The sequence below is a fragment of the Corvus kubaryi genome, unplaced genomic scaffold (assembly GCF_017639235.1).
Source record: "Corvus kubaryi isolate FWS band 111438036 unplaced genomic scaffold, C.kubaryi_AGA036_p1.0 split3-73, whole genome shotgun sequence".
Classification (NCBI taxonomy): Eukaryota; Metazoa; Chordata; class Aves; order Passeriformes; family Corvidae; genus Corvus; species Corvus kubaryi.
The window spans coordinates 7,101,822-7,122,371 of NW_024582091.1; the positions used below are offsets into that span (position 1 = coordinate 7,101,822).

At 36.2% G+C, this 20,550-nt stretch overlaps 1 protein-coding gene across 1 annotated transcript in view; it reads right to left on the reverse strand.

Annotated features, from left to right (window-relative positions):
- Positions 1-20,550, reverse strand: part of EYS (eyes shut homolog) — an 854,603-nt gene that overhangs the window by 100,131 nt on the left and 733,922 nt on the right. The window contains exons 40-41 of the mRNA XM_042016808.1: positions 11,732-11,840; positions 8,672-8,892 (exon numbers count right to left, since the gene is read on the reverse strand). Coding sequence (XP_041872742.1) covers positions 8,672-8,892; positions 11,732-11,840 — 330 coding nt within the window. The remainder of the gene's footprint in view (positions 1-8,671; positions 8,893-11,731; positions 11,841-20,550) is intronic.

Sequence of the window (20,550 nt, forward strand, 5' to 3'; positions counted from 1 at the left end):
GTCTTGCCTGAAGAGGGATGTACTAATTTTCTAGCAGGACACCAGGTAATTCTTAAATCTCTGGATGCTTTGAGAATAAAATAACATATTGATCTTCTATGCTCCCTTTCTCTTCAGAATAATACACAACCTCAATAAGTCTTCCCTGGTGAAAAAAAAAAGCCCCTTCTTCACAACAAACAAAACTAATATATAATCTGATATAACTGGAGCCAGTTGTGAGGAAGACTGTACAAGCACCTTGGGTATTGGCCCATTCCAGTGGGCAGTGAGAAAAAAATGAGGTACTAGTGAGGTTACCTTTGTCTTTGAATAGTCAGCTGGACAATTATGGATCTTTTGGCTACAGGCAGAATATCTCCTCTATTTCTGTCTTTATGTTTCCTAAAAGCTGTCTTTTAGCTAAGTTTGGCTACTTAAAAGACACCTTATCTAAATTCATTATATGCATACACATGGAGCGTGAAGATCTCATGACTATAGGGGTACCACTACTTGTATTTATCTGTTCAGATGATCACAAAGTTGGCTGGTTTTATTAAATCAAAAAACCCTGGTTTCCCATAAAAGCCCATTTTTTATATATCTAAAAGACAAACTTAATTAAATGCTTTCTGAAAAAGAAATAAAGTAACCAATCCAAATCTGGTGACATGATAACCTTCTATATCAAGATGATACTTCATATCTAGACCTCTCAAATTCTGTTTGAATAGTAAGCATGTTCCTGGAAGCTAACAAGATACCAAACGTGAAGAAAGTTTCTCTAAAGCATAACCAAAACCCGGGGGTTATGTAACCCCCGATAAGCTTCATTGTTTTCCTTCAATGATAAGCTCCCAAAACAAGGTTTCAGATCAAAGAAGTTCTAATCCATTCAACCTCCATCAACCACACTAGTGGTTCTCCGTTATGCAGTTTTCATTACTTGAAGAGTAGAAATCTGTAACTAGTAAGTAGGTGTGTATGTTAGGTCAGCAGCAAAGGAAGAAATGTTCTAACATGTATTACAGATACTGCAGATTATCTGATGGCTTGACCACTTCCCTGGGCAGTGTGTTCCAATATACAAACTTTTTGGTGAATTTTTCCCCTTAATATCCATTCTAAACCTCCCCTGCTGTAACCTGAGGCCATTTCCTCTAGTTCTGTCACCTGTTACTTAGGAAAAGAGGGAAACACCTTGTTAGGACCTCCTTTCAGGTTGTTGTAGAGAGCGATAAGCTCCCCACTGAGACTAATTTTCTCCAGGCTGGACAACTCCACCTCCATTGCCCTTCTCTGGACATGCTCCAGCATCTCAAAGTCTTTCTTATAATGAAGGACTCAAAACTGAACAGAGGATTTGAGGTGTGGCTTCACCAGTGCCAAGTACAGGGGGACAATCCCTGTCCTGCTGGCCACACTACTGCTGATCCAGGCCAGGATGACACTGGACTTCTTGGCCACCTGGGCATACACTGGATCATGTTCAGCTACTTTTGACCAGCACCCGCAGGGCTTTTCTGCTGGGAAGCTTTCCAGCCACTCTGCTCCCAGCCTGGAGCTCTGCACTTGGGTTGTTGTGCTGGACCCGACACTTGGTGTTGTTGAACCTCACACAATTGGCCTTGGCCCATCAATCCAGCCTGCCCAGGTACCTCTGCACAGCCTTCCTGACTTCAGCAGATCAACACTCCCACCCAACTTGGTGCTGCCTGCAAATTTACTGAGGGTGCACACCATCCACTCATCCAGATCATCAATACAGATATCAAGCAGGATTGGGCCTAACACTGGGTCTTGGGGAACCTTGCTAGTGACTGGCTGACAACTGGGTGTAACTCCATTCACCACCACTCTCTGAGCTTGGGTCCTTAGAAAAACTTATACTGAAAGGATTATCTGTGGAATTTTGGAAAACCATTAGTACAATGAATATGACACATTAGTCATTTTCATACATATACTACATGATGCAACTTACAGCAAACAGTCTCAGCTATACTATTTGTCAGGATTCATAGTGAAGTGAAATTCTTGCTAAGAATCTGCACACTGTTTCTCCAGTTTGAGAAATTTACATGAATAAAGTTTTGAGTATTTCTATTTATGCTTAGACATCTCACTTGCCTTGGAAAAAGCTAGTATTCAATTAATTTTGCTGCTACATTGTATTTTAAAGCTTCAAACTAGATACCCTTTCTGGAATTAAAGCTATCAGAAATGCTGATTTGGTTGTGCTGTAATTCTCAGAAATAATGCTACACAGTGTTTCTAGGCATTCAGTCAAAACATTCTGAGATGACTGGTATAATGATGGCATTTACTGGTATTTCAATACCCACACTAAAATTTTAGCAATGGTAGTTTCTCTGATTTAAGCAAAATTGAATAGAGATGATATATAACATGACGTGTAAAAAATTTTGTGCATAGCTTGCACATTATCTAAAGAGTCAGGAATTTGAAGCCCTATTTATTTTGGATTCTTGATTTTCTTACAGGCACTGTTTCAGTGTCACTTTTCACACTAATCAAATACTAAATCTATGGATCTGAGAACATAAAAAATTGATTTTCCCACAAACATTTTTAATAGAACCACCACAATACTGCCTAAATTAGAAGCAGAATGGTTTATGGTTTGAATATCACTTTTCCTAACTTGCTTGTTTTGATTATTTTTCAATTGCCAGAATTTGTTATTATAACAATATTTCTAATATAAAATTATGTTCTGAAACAAACAAATTCTGAAGAGTGTACCTAATTTTAACCACCAGTAAAGAAGTTGTATATTTTAAAAATGCTTGTTTAAAAAGAACAACAGTTCAATACTCTCTCTATATATATCTGTATATCAAATAAAATTTATGAGTTTATATTTTGCTATGTCCCCATACATTATCATCCTAAAATTTCCTGAGGTCTTACAGATGTTTTGTTTAAAATCTAAAATACCACCACTTAATGGTGTTGGCTTAATGGAATATGGCTTTGATTTCTTTGTCAAATCTCTCCTTCACACTACTATAATCTGAGGAATATAGTGCCCAAGAAATTAAGTATGATAAAATGGGAATCTGTTTCTGATGCCAAGAGTGAGACACGCCCTGTTCAGTGAATTCAGTCTTGAAACAGATATACAAAACTGTAGGTTAGAAAAATTTACTGTCTAATGTTCAAGGGCTAGAAGGCATTAAATTTTAATTTTCTGTTCTGATTTAAGGAAAACTAATGTAGGAGAAATGCAGATTTTATTCAGAAAAAAAATTGTGCAGAGGTTTTTATATGGGACTTAAGCCAAATGCAATTCCCTCCACCACAAGGCTCAGCCTGGGTAAATGAATTCTCTATCTGCTAATACTTAAAGCTAGAAAAATTGGAAAAGAAATTTTCTTTTTTGCTTATTTGACTTTCTTGTAAAAATATGATGCAACAAACATATGCCTAACAGTATTTTTGGTCATTATGGAATTATCTTTCATCCTCCTCAAGTATGATTTCTTTTTCTTAGTAAGAATGGCATTACTTTTTCCAAAGATCATAAGGAACCTAAAAGGATGAACAATCTCTCTTCCAGAAAAAGAAAACGGCTTGGAAATAAATATAAATTAATTCTTTTCTTCACCAAAATTAAATTTGAAGTAAGCAATAGAAAAAGCAATAGATTTCCAAATGCGAATAACTTTCATAAATACCAAACTCCCACTATAATATCTAATCTCATTAAAAGAACAGGACTCCAAAAAATCAAGTCCCCAAACTAGTCTTCCTAAGTAATGGTGTGTGTAACCATGAATAATAATAATCATCATCACAACAACATTTAGTCTCTGGAACTGTAAAACATGACGATCTTTGGTATTGAGAGATCTGCCTAAAAAGCACCCCTTTAAAAGGAAGTAGGTTATCTTCTTCATACAAAGCAGCACTGTATAAGTGCATTTTTTATAAATTCTGAAAAGGTGTGAGAATACACAACTCCCATCTGAAAATCTTCTTCATTTGAAAATTAACTAAGATGAAATTTAATCCCTTCGGTTTATCTTTCTGCAAAATGTGAATACAGTGGAAATTGAAATGTTAGTTCTGAACTTAATATGGATGTTAGTGATGTGAACTAGGATTTAATTTTGTAAAAAGCCCAACAAACTGATATTTTAGATAATGTGTTGGCCTTAGTCTCTTAGTCTACAAGACATACCTATAAAAGGTTTCTTGATATATGATCAATTCTGTTATTTCTGACTAACTGGTACCTTTCTTACCCAGAAACACCTACATCTAAAGCAGTGATAGAAAATCCATGAGCAATTCTAAAAATTTGGTCTGAAATACTCTTGCTAGTTTTGGGAGATGCTTCAGTGTTCCTTAGTTTGAAAATGGACACTTGCTCATTCTAGAGTAACAATTCTATCTTTAGGTCAAGAAACACACAAACCAGATTTTGCAAGCTGGAAGCAGACTGCAGCTCTGTGCTAGAAATGTGAGAAAATAATTAATAAAGGCATACAAGCCTATCCTTACATTAATACCTTCAGCTGAAAACTGACATAACTTGCAGTTTTGGCTTATGGGCACAAGCAAGCATAATGCATTTTTGGCACACGGCTGGGAAAGGATCACCAGGACTAGCCTTTGAAATGAAAAATGAGATGTAACAAATGTTGAAAAGAACATTTTAGTGTCTCCAAGGTCTACGGTTTAAGCTCTTTCTTTTTTCTGCTAAAAATTCACATTCATAATTACTCTTTCTGCTGTTTATTTTAATTAGTATTCAGGATATATACTAACAGGACACCACAACATTTGTTAAGTCACTTCATCTGGTCTCCTCAGCATCTACATCATAAGATAGTCTACCACTTAACCAAGTACAACTGTAAAATTATCTTGTACTTACAAGCTAACCTAACCTTTAACTAATTCTCTATTTTTTTTCTTCCTAAAAGATGTTCAAAATGTTATCAGACAAACTTTAGCAAAGAGGTTGAATGGAATTTTTCATTTAGTGATCTGTTCTTAAAGGCTTAAGAGGAATTGCACGATTTCCCAGGATGCAGAAAACAGACAGTTTCTGAAGTGTGTTTTAAAATATGCATTTTTCAATTTATAGCCAAAAAGGTACTATTCAAATGAGACCTACATGTCTAGGAAGGTATCTCTTACATTGTCAGGAGATGAAAATTGAATATTTACATTCCTTGTATATTTTTGTTGATTAGAGATACATGGCAGTTGAAATCTGAAGATAAGCGTCTCTCCATTGAAATTTATTGCTAATTGAGTTTGATTTTTCAGTCTTGGTTAATTGATTAACATTAATGGACCCATCTGCTGCATCAATACATGGGGAATAACAACAGTAAGAATAATCACTGTGAGAATAGTTTGAGACACTGCAAACATGATTGTTTGTGGAAGCAATTAACTTTGAGATTGTACTCTACACTATAAAAGCTAAGCTTGTGCATGTTTACATTTTTTGAGTCTTTATACATTTTAAAACAAATGTATTAATCAACTGCTACAAGTGTAGTGGCTGACATAATTGTCAAATCATTGGTGAGGTAATTTTGTGAGTTTATTTCCCACACACAGATGTGTCTTCTTAATTAACACTAAGCTTGGTTTGCAACATCTGGCTCATATGATCAAGGGGCCACACAGAATATTAAGAGCTTCCTAGATGTCTTGGGGTGACTTTGTGATGTGTATCCCCTATTGCTGCCCTATGCCCAGAAATTAATTTTGTGCCTTTCTGTGCCTTTAAACTGAGCCTGAGAGGGGGGAGAGGAAAAAAAACCTGAGCAAGCTTCTCAAAGTGTTGTTCAAGAACACAGTGATAGGGACTCCTCTGCATTCTTCTAACAGCAGCGGTGGGAGCGGGAGGAAGCAGCTTGCTTGCTTTTCAGCCAGCTTTCAGCTACTTTTTCTCTGGAGATAAGGGGAATACAGAACTTTTGTTTTCCTGGGACTTTGGATTTTTCCCTTTTTCTTTTTCTTGGACTGTTTCAACATCAGGAGGGCTTTCCACCAAGGCCCTGGCCCTGGAGGTCGGCCTGTGACCCAGCTCCAAGGAGAGAGAGAGACCTATGGAAGGACTCTAAAATTTTCCCAGGTTTTCTCTCCACAGCGAGAGGTATTATTATTTAGCATTATTATCCTTTTCCTGTGTGTTTGTTTTGTTTTTATCTCTTCCACTTTCCTCCGAGGAAAAAAAATTTTTTTTTCCCGAACCTGGTGGGGGAGGGCTGGTTGTAACCTGCCTTCTCTCAGAGGATATTTTTCCTCCAAATTTGTCCAAACCAGCACACTAGGTTAATCTTTCCATGCCCATTTCAAACACATCCAAATCCAATGAGCTTTGAATTCCATAGAATTATGGGGCATCAAACCCTTAAATTTACTGAATAGTTGTCATTTTCCCCCCTCCCAAAATAACCAGTCTCTGGAATTCTACATTAGTATAAATTCAAAGTGCAGTAAAAGAGCTAGGGAACTTGAAAAAGTGCTTTTTAAAGGATTAGAGTATTTACATAGGAGACTACTTTGTTTTTTAATCTAATACATAATGACTATGTAAAGAATAAAAAATTTTGATTTCTACTGAACCATTCATCTGATGCAACATATGTTTAAATACTCTTGAAACCAAATGGGTTTTGTACTCCGATGATGAGAAAAGGCAAGTAACTTTCTTTTAAGAACAACCAAAAAATGTTTCTTAGGAAACACACCTGTCTATACTCAGCAATATGCATTGATAAACTCCAGCCTTCCTTAAAAAACATGGCAGAGAGATTTGCTATGTAATAGTTCATGGTCTTTCAGAACAAAACCCACTAATTAGTTGCCAAGCACCTGAAGAATAAAATGCAATGAAAAATGTATTTTTTTCATTTTGCCACTAAGGAGTGTAATTGAAACACCTGGCAAAAATCTTGCTATGACATCAGATCATTCCCTCAGCTCTCATGTGTGAATCCCATCAGGTCCCATGGATACACGTCCAGTTGATTTAAAAGTTCCCTAATCTGATTCTTGTCTACCAAGTGACAAGAATTCCTTTATTCAGACTTTCTCCAACAGGATAGGAACTGGAGGCCAGTTATCCATGAAGACTGAGGCAAAGAAGGCACTTCAGTCTTTCCTGAATCCTTTTTCACGAGAACTTTTTCCCCCTTCAGCAGCAAGCCTACATTTTCCCGGGTCTTCCTTTTGCTGCTGATATCCTTTCAGAAGCTTCTGGTTTTGCCCTGCACGTCCCTGCCAGACTAATCTCCAGATGGGCTTTGGCTTGTTCCATATCTTTGTAGCTGGATATTTTCTCTATATTCTGCCCAGATCACCTGGCCATGCTTATATCTCTTGTATACTTCCTTTTAATGTTTGAGTCGTCAGAAGCATCTTACTAATATATTCAGGCTTCCTGACACTTGATTTCCTGCTCATTAGAATGAATCATTCTTGGGTTTGGAGGAGGTGATCCTTGAAAATCAGTTGGCTGTTGTAGAAAATCATGAAAATAATGCTACTGCACAGCTGCTTATCCCTGTTTTGCACATGCACAGTCTTCCATGATGCCTCTGGACAGAGGAGAAGTGACCTATTTCAAAACAAAAGCATTTCTGAAAAAGGCCCAGGCCAGCAGTTGGAAAGCAGAAAGGCAGGAAATTAATCCAATCATCATGAATTATTCAGGACACAAATTCAAATGAAACAGTATTCCATAATGGCAGTTGACAGGCCAAGCAGTAGAATGACAGAGATATAGTAAAGACCAACAGAAGAAAAACAGACTCATTACTCTGAAGTACACCCTCAGTTTCACCAGACTGGTAGGCAAATTGTGTGTTTTCATAAAACTGCCTTGCTTTCATTTGTGCTCTAGTCAAACAAGACTTAGAGATCAAAGACTTGTTTGGTGTTCTTTGTGTGTTCGCATCAATCAAGAGAGGCAGGGAAGCCCCTCAAAAATTTGTTCAAGTCTCCTCAGTCCAAGAAACACACAGTGGTCCAGAATATCAAAAGGACTTTAGATTGTTCTGTTCAGTATTTGCCTTGAAATATATTTTTTTAAAAACTTGGCAAAAAACGTGCTCCTACTGAACCGTCATTGAATTGAACCATCATCCTCTGTTCTTTTAACCCATATCTCTTTCAGACTCCATTTCCTCTTTCAGCAGGATGCACCTTAACTTTCAAAGGTTCTTTGACAATACTTTTTCACACATGCTGAAGGTGAACAGGAAAGTCACTTATTAATGTTTTCATAGCATGATGATGAACATTTTGTACCCAGGAACACACCATGAAGATATGTGAGGGTACAAGACAGAGTAAAACATGGAGTTAGGCAAAAGAATGACATCTTATGTGCCTTCTGTCCAAACTGTCTATACAAAGGTTCATATTTAGTCTTCTAGCAGAACTGATCTAGTTAGTTGCAGAGGAATTCTGGCATCAATACAGTATATATCCTGTGTGGACAATGTAATTATATTTTATACCACTTTTCATGCAAACAAACAAAATATAAAATCTCTCTGGCTGGCATGAAGATGTCACATTTTCTATTTGAAATTATCAGGACAAAAGATTGGTGATTATTTCATTACAGAGAAAATTATAGTAATTTTTCATTAAGAATGAATGATAAAATGGGTGAAGTAATAACTCTTACCTAGTGCAAGTCCCACCATTGTGACATGGATGATAATCACATATTGGAACATTGCAGTTCTCAACATTCCTTCCTTCAAGAGCCTCATCTATGATGAACAGCTCTTTGTGGTTAACTTGAAAATCCCTAATGCATCCTTTAAAGCCATATATCTGCCCAGCACATCGATGAACCTCCTCATGAACAGGAACCTTTCCAAGGAAGATTGATCCAAAGGTGATCTGCAGAAACAAAAAGAGAATTGTCAGAAAAAAATGTGATTTGTGATGTTAATGTAAACAATGAAAGAATAATAAATACTGATAAAGGAAATAGTCATTACTTGAAAATGGCCAAAAACTCTGGCACTTCCTGAAGGGATTATTCTAAAAAATGTTATTCTCTTAAAAAAAAAATTCCTTACAAAGAGGATGATTTAATGTGTTTTTGTATTTTCAAATATGTAAGACAACATACATCCCATGAAACACAAATTGGAATTTCCAGCCTTAGCCACAGTGAACATGGTAAGTTTTTTACATAGATGCCCTCATTCTATTTGATAAGTTGTATGACAGAGGTTTGGTGTAGGAACACAGGAGAAGCTGTAGACTTGAAAATATTTCCTTTAGGACCTGGGACCTACGACCTACGGGACCCCAAGATAAGGGGAATACAGGAAAAAGATTTTAGGGTTTTTTTATGAATGGCAGAAAACAGTCTGCTGTACTGAAGCCCAAGGAAGAAAAAAGGGAACTTTTCAAATTTTCAAAAGCCTAGAACATCCTAATAAAGGTGCAAAGAAACAACCACAACTTTTTCGCAGTTGGACTGACCAAATCATATCAGTGCTCACTATGGTAATTCCTCTGTTGCCTAACCTAGGATTCAAGCCCTTAATCATCACATATAAAGGATCTGTGACTCATTTAGCACTCTGAATTCCACTCCTCAAGCTGAGGCCTGACTTTCTGGAATTCTGACATGGGGCTTCATCGTTCCTCAGCTCATTTGCTACATGCCTGCCAATTCTTAGGAATTGAAAAAAAAAAAAAATTCATAGTTGTGCTATATGCAGTGATGCTTTTATTTGTACAATACCATTAGTCCAGGAAGAGGGTGACGCCTAGCCCATTCAAGTCAAGCAGGAATAAACCAATGGAATCAGAAATATATCACAGCATGCATAAAACATGTGAGGGGGTTATTTTTGGTGAAGAGGCCCTTTACTACCATATTCAAACAACTGTAAAGAAGTAGAAACAGGAGGAAAACATCCCATTGATTTATCTGGAATTCACACATCCATACGATTTTTGCTTTGCTGTTTCCTGTATTGCTTTTGTCAGTCCTGGAGATATGCTGCTGACAATTTCAAGTGAAATTTGGCAATACAATGAATGTGAATACTGCCAGATTATCCTCTAGTTAGTGTCTTTTGTTTTGAAGGGAAAAAGAAAAACACCTACTTATTTTAGAGCATGGATAAAATTAAATCAGATTTTTCATATCAAAGTAATTCAAAGACATTGGCTCTGCGCTTGTTGAATTCATTTCAGATCACTTGACTTTATCCCCTTTCAAACAAAGCCATGAAGCACCTCAATGATAGAAAAGATTTGTAAGTAGTGTTCTCAGACATTTTCTCTCTGCTTGTGAATCTCTTTCAAGAATTAAGCAAAGCATTGGACTGCATAATAAAGTATCTGTCATTAAGAACAGTGTTTTAAACACTGCTCTTGCAACACAGTCTCTTTTATTATTTGGCTTATTTTACAAAAGCACTAACCTTGGGGGCATATCCAGTGTATCACAGAACAACTTCAGTAGGCTTTGCTCAGTTTGTAGCATCACTGGATTTTATCATAAGGTATTAAATGTTCAAGCTCATGGTAGTACACCATAACACACATTCTTTCTATAAAGCTCCTGTTCTGAATTTAACTGACTTAACCAGAACGTATTTTAAGGAGGCACAAAGAAAGAATTCCTGTAAGTCTTATTAATAACATAAAAGGCCTAATATAGCATTATATCAATAACTTATCTAACACTCATGTTTAACTTTTCAAATACTAATTTGAAAATATCCTTCTTCGCTTTGAGCCTGAGTGGTAAAAAGGACTATCTTGGGAAATAATGGGAAGATATTCATTAGTCCTCTTAGAGAAAAGAAATGTTTTATTTTCTTTCTTTGATTGTGTACTTTGTAAATAGAGGTTCTGGCAGATTAGGAGCAGATCTGTAAAATGTAATAGTTAATCATGAGGATTTGACATTCATATTACATACCACGCAAGGGAAGAAATTCTGTTACAAACCAGCAGTGCATACTGTGAGATGCACATCAAGATTAGCATCTCTAAAGATAACTGGCCTGTCTTCTAGTAAACAAACTTTTAAAGCAAGCTGTCAATCACAGTTCAAATTCTCATCTAATAACACTTTAAATGTTTCATGCAGAAATAATCTTGTGATGAGAGAATGCATAACAAAGAGAGGCAATAAAATGGAGACAAAGAATAACCGAAAAATTCAAGATTTGGGAAAGCTGGTCTTTCGTCCATTCAGAATGAGTCTTCTGATACCAGTTTCAAAATGGAGACAGACATTTTTACAGTACTATTCAGAAGCCAAGTCCTAGCAACAATACTGACACCAGATTAAATCACTGATGATTCATAACTGTCCTCCACTAGACAGTGTGGCATGCAACTAAAAAGTAACCAGAATTACTGCTTAACAATATCTCAATTCTTTCTAATAACCCCATGGCCTTAGGTAAATGACAGTGCTAATATATATTTTTTTAACTCTCAGAGCATCTGTGTCCTTTTCATGGACTTTGTGCAGCTGGAATAGAAGTTTCAGAGTCAAACTAAGAAATTAATGAATATAGAATGGATGCTGGATGTGAAAAGACCTTCTAAAAAGAAACTAGGTACATATAATGATATCTGAAGAGGAATTACATTTCATCCTTTAGAAGAAGTTAGAGTACAAATATTTTCCTTCAAAAATAACTCTAGTGCATATGCTGATGAAATTTTCAAAGAAAATAGCTATGTTTTGCAGACTCACCTGAGATGCTCGATGTGAGAAAGAAAGTCTGTGCTGTACAGGAGGGTTTCCATCTGCAGCCATTTCAATCATGCAGTAACCTTCAGGACTGCCCACAGGCAACACATAGCTGTAAGGAAACAGAATATCCCATTGCTGTTTATACTGTTGATCACAGAGTATTCAAACCTCACATGGCAAAGATAGGGTGAAAGAGATGTTCATGCCTCCATAAAGGATGAAAATCTTTGGACACTACTAATTTCAGTTTCATGGCTACTTGAACTACCCAGGAGACAAAAGATGTAAGTTTCTTCTGCTAATGTCCCTCCTCTATTTGCTTTCTTGCTATTCTTGACTAGTGTTTGAAATACATACAGAGAAAAGAAGAAAGCAGTCTTTAAATACATAAGTGGGTATTGATAAATTTTAAGTGCTAACTGTGGTTAACATACAGTCTCCCTAGTGCAGAGGATTGTTGGACTTGTGACATCAATATTGAATGATGCTGAACAGCCTGGGTTGGAATTTCCTTTTCCTGACCTACAAGGGGAGCAGAAATGGAATAAGAAATTAAAGGCTGCATACCTCTGAGCAGAAAAAGTACACTGCGATGCAGTTATCACTACTTGGAAAATGTGTTAGTGCAAACTCTGGTATTGAGCCTCAGAGATAAAGAAGAATGTAAGGTTAAGGGAATTTGTGAAGTAAATACTAGGGGAAGTTCAATAAAGCACTGAGAATTCTTCAGTTTCTTTCTGTTATGAGATTTGATAAAATGCTATTAATATTATCAGCAATAAAAATCCAATCCAAAACCTGATGATTTTCAAAAACAGTGGTTTTATAATTAGAGAGAAAATTTACATAAACGTTATCGTAGCGAATGCAGATTAGGACAATAGTAGTTCACAGATTATTTAAAACTGACCTCTTCTATTTCTGTAGAACTTCTTTCCAATTCCATTTTCATGTGCTTTAAAAGAGAATGTGATGGCTCCCTTTTTGGGAAGCATGTTAAGGTTTACTGACTACATGTACTCTGCACAGGAAGCTCTGCTCAGCCAAATCACCATATAATCAGGTTTCCGGAGGATGGCTTCTAACAACAACAAAGTTACATTTTTATGGAATATTTCACAAATGTTACACAACAAACGTTAAAAAAGATTCTGAAAAAAATTTATATATTTATATGGGCTGCCAAATTTTCCATCTCTTTTAGCTGAATAAATGACAAAGGACAATGACAGGAGTCTCATGAATTGTTTTGTGTTGGGATAGATGAATTTTTATGTTAAGCTATAGACATATGAAAGAGTTAAAATATTTTAAAGCCCGTTATGATCTGTACACTAGAAGCATACACTGCTAATCATAGAAATTATTTCAACATTGACAAGGACAAATTTATTCCTGGAGAAAACACATCAAGACGTACCATAGTCTCAAATGGTACCTTTTTATATATCACCACCTGGTTGGTTGTGTGCAGCTGCCATGGCATGATTTATTCCAGGTTATGCCTTGAGCTTTGTGTTTATGCTCTTGTGTCTAAAGTCTTACTATTTCATCCTCCTGTCTGTAGATTCATTATGAAATTTAGAGTCTCAGTTTTCACCTCTGAAGTTGCTGGGAACATGGTATTGACATAAATAGATATAGTTTTAGCCCCTAATGAATATTTATAAACTCACTGCAGTGCAGTGATTTCTAAGAGACCAGCGCAAAACCAATGCATTTACTAACTTGTCTCATAGCCAGTACATCCACATCAGCAGCTGATGCACACATATTAATAAATCCCACCTTTCCAATGGTTATATCACTGCTGGTTCACCGCTAAATCAGTCAATAGTAATTCATTGACTTTTCAATGTACTCTGCTGCATGAGGTTGAAATGTGCTAAATTATTTCTACTTTGTAAGTATAAAACACTTTTATTATTTTTGAATCTTTCTTTAAAAATCTGAGATATTTGAATGGCATTTTCTATTACCACCTTCTGAAATGTGATCTAGACTCCTAGACTATTCAAATGAGTTTGAAAAATGTTCATTTTTATTTCTAATTTTAGGTCAAAAAAAGTCATACTGTTGAGGTATTTTCAACTGCATTCCTTCTTGAAAACTCTAAAGTTAGCATAATGTTTTGATTTTGAATATAGGAAGCCAGAAACAATGCCTGTGGTTTTGAAGATCATCTGATTTGTACAATTTCATTATAAATTATGAATTCAGTAAACTGAAGTTTTTCTGTAATGAACAATGGGTATATTGACAGATAGTCTGTCTCCTTTTTAGGTATTTGGAATAAGGAAAATTTTGGAGAAAATACTTCCACTACTGCGTCTTCCAACCAATTCTTGAAATGTAAAATATTCTTTGAATTTGATTTTTTATTCCCACTCATATTTCAGCTGCTGGGAATTATCTAGGTGAATCAGAGTGTATAAAGGCAACTTTCTCAAATAAAAGAAAATAAGCTCATTTAAGATTCTCTCTTGGGGAAAACAAACCCATAGCCTTTCCTTGATGCTTTCTACTCTGAGTGGATACTGTAGTAGAGACCTAACACACGCATGGCAAAGCCTACACTCGACCCCTGCCTTGTCCCTGCTTTTCAGGAAGATTTCTGAAGTCTGCTTCTGTTTCTTTTTCTAAATAACTCCTTATATCACATATTACAATGGTCCAGCCCACAAAGAACAAAAGTTTAAGTGAATTGGCAAAATTAATAAAGAAGAATATAATCTAATGAAAAATAAAATACCAGTGAGGTCTGTGTCAGTTTGACCATCTTCAAGTAATTAGCCATCCATTCAGCATTATAAACTTTCATTGCAAATGCCTGGTGTACACACATTCTCACTGTTTTGCACACATAGTTTCTATTGTTTTGATCCTTTACTAGAGGAAAAAAAGTGGAAAATTAAATACAGGTGCAACTAAAATAAGCCTTAAAGACTGCTTAATACTGACATGGTCTTCACTTAGGTATTTTTATTTTGACAAGCCCAAGTATCATAAATTCATTTTGACAATAACACAGTCATCCCTACTCAGGCATATCTGGTAACCCCTTCTACCTTTAAAGAAATATGTGAGAAAAAAAGAAAAAAGAAAATCCCCCAGTATCTATAAACAGCAGCTATTATACAGTGATTTGGATCATTAGATCTTAACTTCACAAAGGACATAGAGTTTGTTTTGCTTTTTTTTAACATGCAGCAATGAAATCTCAAAGAACAGAACTGATTTTTTTGATGTCAGCCAATAGATTAGTGACCGAGTTGTGAGAATAAAACCACAGGCTACACGCAGGAACCTACTTCCCTGTATTCTGGAGTGCATGTTAGGAATGCTACCACTGTTTTCGTCAGCATTTGCTTCTTTCTCTGTAAGGATTTCCAAGGAACTAATACTTGAAATTTCTCTCTGTCTTGTCATAGAAAGGAAAAACTGTCATTTGAAATGTGAACAAAATGGATATTTTTCATGCTTATGTTACCACAAAATTGGGATGGTTTGAATTTGCTAGATTACTTAAATATGCCTAGAATAGCTTTTAGAAAGAGACAGAGCATAGAAAATTACAGTCCAAAAGACAGTTTTCTTAGAAAATTATAAATGTATGAAAAAATGGCAATTAAACCATAAATGCTGTCTCTGTCTTTATTATAGCATTTAAACCAGAAAATGCTACAATATGGACACATGAAAAACTTAATCATATTAGTTTTTTAAAACAATGATGGAAAAAAGGCATTTGAAATATTTTGTGACAGAAATGACCTGAACTAAAATACCATTCATGTTGCTCTATAACCTGGTTATAGTTTTATTATAATCTATGTTTAAATCTGTCTTAATCTTGCAACTGAATAAATGCAGTTGTATTATTTCACGCACCTCATAGAAGACTGAAATCCATTATCCACATTGGAAAAGAGAAAATGAAACTGATGATTTATTCCCTTGACATTTTTTCTTTATTTTTCTAATTAACCTCATATTATGAGATACTGACCTCACATTAAGAACACCCGAGATGAAAGTGGCTAATCACTGACATCTTTAAATTTTGAAGTATTTTTAGTTCAGTGGTGCTTTTTCACTCGTTTAGATGCTGAAGGCATTTCAGTCCATCTGCCTCGTATCTCAGTGGCATATTCCGGCTGCATTTAAAGCCAGCATATTTTTCCCTCCAGAGACAGAGACAGAAGAGAATGCAGTATGATCCCTATTGCAGGATAATTTTGTCAGGCACCAGAATTCTGATTCATGCACATGACATTCATAATGATATAAAAAGGATTCACAGGGGATTAAAGAATTGGGTGTGTGAGTAGTTATGGGAAATGTGTATACATGGAGGACATTTGGGCATGTTATGCACAGTAATCTAAAGAGGTCTGGAGCCATGTGAAGCCCAACCTGTTACTGGAGATGCTAAGATGCAGGCCTGATGCATACAAATATTTATTTCCACAAATTTGAAACAAGAAGATGTTGAGCCTTCTTATTTGCTCTTGGCTTAGAATAATATGATTTTTTTTCATAGCTGCTGTGGACTTTATGTAAAGTTAAGAACTGGAATTACAAAGGATTTACTATTTTTTTACAAAAGACTCATGGACCTCAACAGATGCAAAACAGAAGTTATGTACAGTGTCATTACTAGTTGCATCTTGATTAATTATGTGTATGAACACTGGATTTCTAACAAAGTGCAATGTGTACCTCACACACTCATAACACAATTGTGGATATTAGGTATTGGATTAATTTAGGTCTGGAACTGATAGTCAGAGAAATCCTCTTAAAATAGCTAAGATTGGGGCACCTCTAAATCAAGTGTTACCTGGTATGGTCTTGCTCAAGTAAATGTTTTATCTTAAATTGTCATAGACTACTTCTCCAGGTGGAAATAAAAACATACTTTTTTTTTTTTTTTTCCTTTCAAGCTAGTCACCAGGTGGCACTAAAGGAGCACAGTAGAAAGCATGAATGCAAAGTCCTTACTAATGTCTCTTCTAATAATTGGAAAGACTGACTTAAGCTCTAATTGATAGCATGATTGCTTCAGCTTCCCGTTATATCAAGGGAAACATAGTAAAGTATCTTAAACTGATTACATATTTGACAATATGGATGAGAACAGGTCCAGAGACTGGAACTTCTGGGAGACTTTTAACTGCTTTCATGCATTATAACTACCTAATGTAATCATGTAAAAATGGTGCATTCATGGTTATGTAAACATACTTAAGAAAATTTAGTTTTTAGCAATTATATTTTTTATATAATGCTGAAGGTGCAGCCGTATTTCTAACAGATTAAGGAGAGGTATAGCAAAATTAAAATGTCATATCAGCAGGTATAAATATCCCCAGGCATTATAAAGAGAACCTTTGTTTTTATCCAAGCTAAATAATCATGGTAAGACTGTTTCTGAATAAAGACCTCACACTGCTAGCAGACCAGAGTTTCTGGTCTTCTGAAAAATTATTTTATAATTTTATAAATTTTATAATTCCACAATTGGAGGATTACATTTAGAACTACTTGCTATTTTTCTCCCTACAATCTGAAAAATGCTAGCCCAGATTAACATAGGAAAAAATCCCCACAAAAATCCCTTTGCTAAAAAAGTATTGATATTAAAGACACAAAAGAAAAGTGTCCTGCAAAACACTGAAATTGTGGCTTCATTTGCTCCCTTGATTAACCAGACAAGTTGTCAAGGAAACATCTAACCAACTGTCAAGTACTAGAGGATTTTTTTCAAGAATGGTGATTTTACTTTTGACTGAGCATATTCAATTCACAAGTGTGAAAATATGTATTGTTCCTTGCAGTTTTAATAATCTCTTTGTACTTTTCCAAAATTCTTGCACTTACTACCTTTTTTCCCCTTAAAAATATATTTTTAAAAAATTAATTGTTATAAAAACTGTATCTTCACTTCCCAAAAATTACCTTTCAGCATACTTCTTCCATGGAAATGTTGGCATGTCTCTTTACCCTCTTCTATTTCAGTAAGGTCAAATTTTAGTGTTTCTTACCAACTTCTACTGCAACACTCCGAAGTGACAATTATAAAAATGAATGCTGCATTTTATGTCTGACATTTTATTTGAAATCAATGAAACATATTTCATAACCTGCAGAAATTCTACATCAATTCTCAGGTTTTCTAGGTGCTGTAAACTGGCCAAACAGTAAAAGTGTTGTGAGAAAGAGAAAAGGAGACCAAGGAGAGGAGTAGATAAAAACAAGGAAGATGAAAAATCACAAATTACTTTGACTCCTAAACTCCTAAAGTGTCTTGCAGTAGTCCCTTGATGTCCCTTTCTTTAGGAAAAAAAAACCAAACCACACACAAAAAGAGGTATGTGAACTTTGGGAATGCATTAGGGGATGATAAACTCCCAGCTGACCCTGAACTTGTTTGAAACTTGCTGCTCCGGCTGTATGTACATAAATCTCCGGGCCCTGATGGGACTTATCCCAGAGTACTGAAAGATGCGGCCAGGGTCATCACAGGATCTCATTATTTGTCAGTGGTCTTGGGAGTCTGGAGAAGTCCCAGTTGACTGGAAGCTGGCAAATATTGTTCCAGTTTTCAAGAAGGGAAAGAAGGAAGACCCCATTAATTATAGGCCTGCCAGTCCCGCTTCAGTGCCTGGTAAAATTATGGAGGAGTTTATTCTGGGAATTATTGTAAAACATCTGAAAGACAGCACCATTATTGGCTGCAGATAGCATGGGTTAATGAGGGGAAATGCTTGCTTAACCAACTTAATCTCCTTTTAGGACTAGATCAGTTGACCATAAAAAGAGAGTAGATGTGGTGCATTTATATTTTAGCAAAGTTTTCTGTACTATTTCTCACAGTATCCCCCTGGATAAAATGTCCAGCACACAGAGAAGTCCATAATACATTGGCTGAGCAGTTGGCTCAGAGATGTAGTAAATCGGGTTGCATCAGGTTGGCAACCAGTGGCTAGTGGGTTCCTCACAGCTCAGTTTTAGGGCCAGTGCTCTTCAATGTTTTTATAAAAGATCTGGACACAGAAATTAAATGTACATTAAAGTAAATTTGCTGATGACACTAAACTAGGAGGAGCTGTGGACTCCTTCAGGGGCAGAGAGGCCTTACAGAGAGATCTGGATAGACTAGAGAGTTGGGCAACTACCTACCATATGAAATTTAGTAAGAGTGAGTGCCAGAGTCTGCACCTGGAATGGGTAATTGTGGTTATACATACAGACTGGGGGATGAGAGGCTGGAGAACCGCTCTGTACGAGAGAAATCTGAGGGTTTGAGTTCATGGCGAGTATGAGCCACCAGTGTATCTTGGCAGCCAAAGGGGACAACTTGGGGTGCATCAGGCACATCATCATGAGCCAGTTGAGGGAGGTAATTGTCCCACTCTACACTGTAGTGGAGCAGACCCATCTCAAGTACTGCATGCAGTTTTGGAGATCTCAGTAAAAGGATATCAGCCTATTACAGTGTGCCTGAAGGAGACTGACCAAGATGGTGAAAGGCCTCAACAGCATGACTTAAAAGGAGTGTCTAAGGTCACTCGGCTTGTTCATCTTGGAGAAAAGAAAGCTGAGGAGTGACCTCATTCTCAAGGGGAGCAGTGTAAGGGGAGATCCTGATCTCTCTCTGGTGACCAGTGATAGGACACAAGGAAATAGAATGAGCTGAGCTGCATCAAGGGAAGCTCAGATTGAACATTAGGAGAAAGTACTTTACTGAGAGGGTGGTCAGTCACTGGAACAACTTCCCCAGGAAAGTGGTCATAGCACCAAAGTGTCAGAGTTCAAGGAGCATCTAGATGATGCTCTTAAGTATGTGGTTTAATTTAAGTAGTTTTGCAAGGAGCAGGGAGCTGGAATCAATAATCCTTAGGGGGCCCTTCCAATTTGAGAAAGTCAAACAATATCTTTTTATCATAGAATCATAGATTAATTGATTGGCTTGTTTTACCTTGCCAAATACTATCTACTTTGCACAGAAAATGTAGTTTCTTTACTTAGTGTTGGTATACAGTTTTTTCATACATTATACAGAATCTAAAAAAAAACCCAAATCAATGTTTTTGTAGAAGCATATTAGTAGCTGAAAATGGTAATATCAACATTAGGTGAAACAGATACTGTTTATGTTATGTTCTACTTAGCTTGGTTTGTGCTTCATTTACTCCAGTTCTGCTAGTCCAACAGTCAAGTTTATGATCCTTTAGTAGACTGGCTAATGGGACTCTCTAGTGCATATATTGCCAAGAATACTACAGGCAGCATACACCCAAGGATCATTTATTTCAATGGAATGCTTTTCTTCAACATATATACTTTATGAATCATGACTTTAAAGATATGTGTTCCCAGGCTGGATCTTTAAAGAAAAGTGTGAATTCTGCTTTTAATCATATCTCTGCAATTCCATTGACTTCACAGGGACTTCATGGGTGTGAACAATATATCACTGTGCTGTGACAACCAACTGATAGACTGTGACACTTTCATTTCACACATGCAAGAATGGGAATAACACAAAAATACTGGAATAATTAGTACTAACACTTATGCAGAGTTTTGAAGTTGCAACAAAATTGAATTTTTATCATAATCATTACCATAGTCATTATTGTTTTTGTTCATGATCATGACAGTATTGGAAGAATATATTGTTACAAAATTGATCCTGGCAGTAAATGCCAAGTCCCACAAAAACCTTATGTCCTAATCTGATTTTCAGGACAACCACTTTGTACATAGAAGAACACAGAATATATAGTGTGCTTGCTTTTATGTCCTGACTA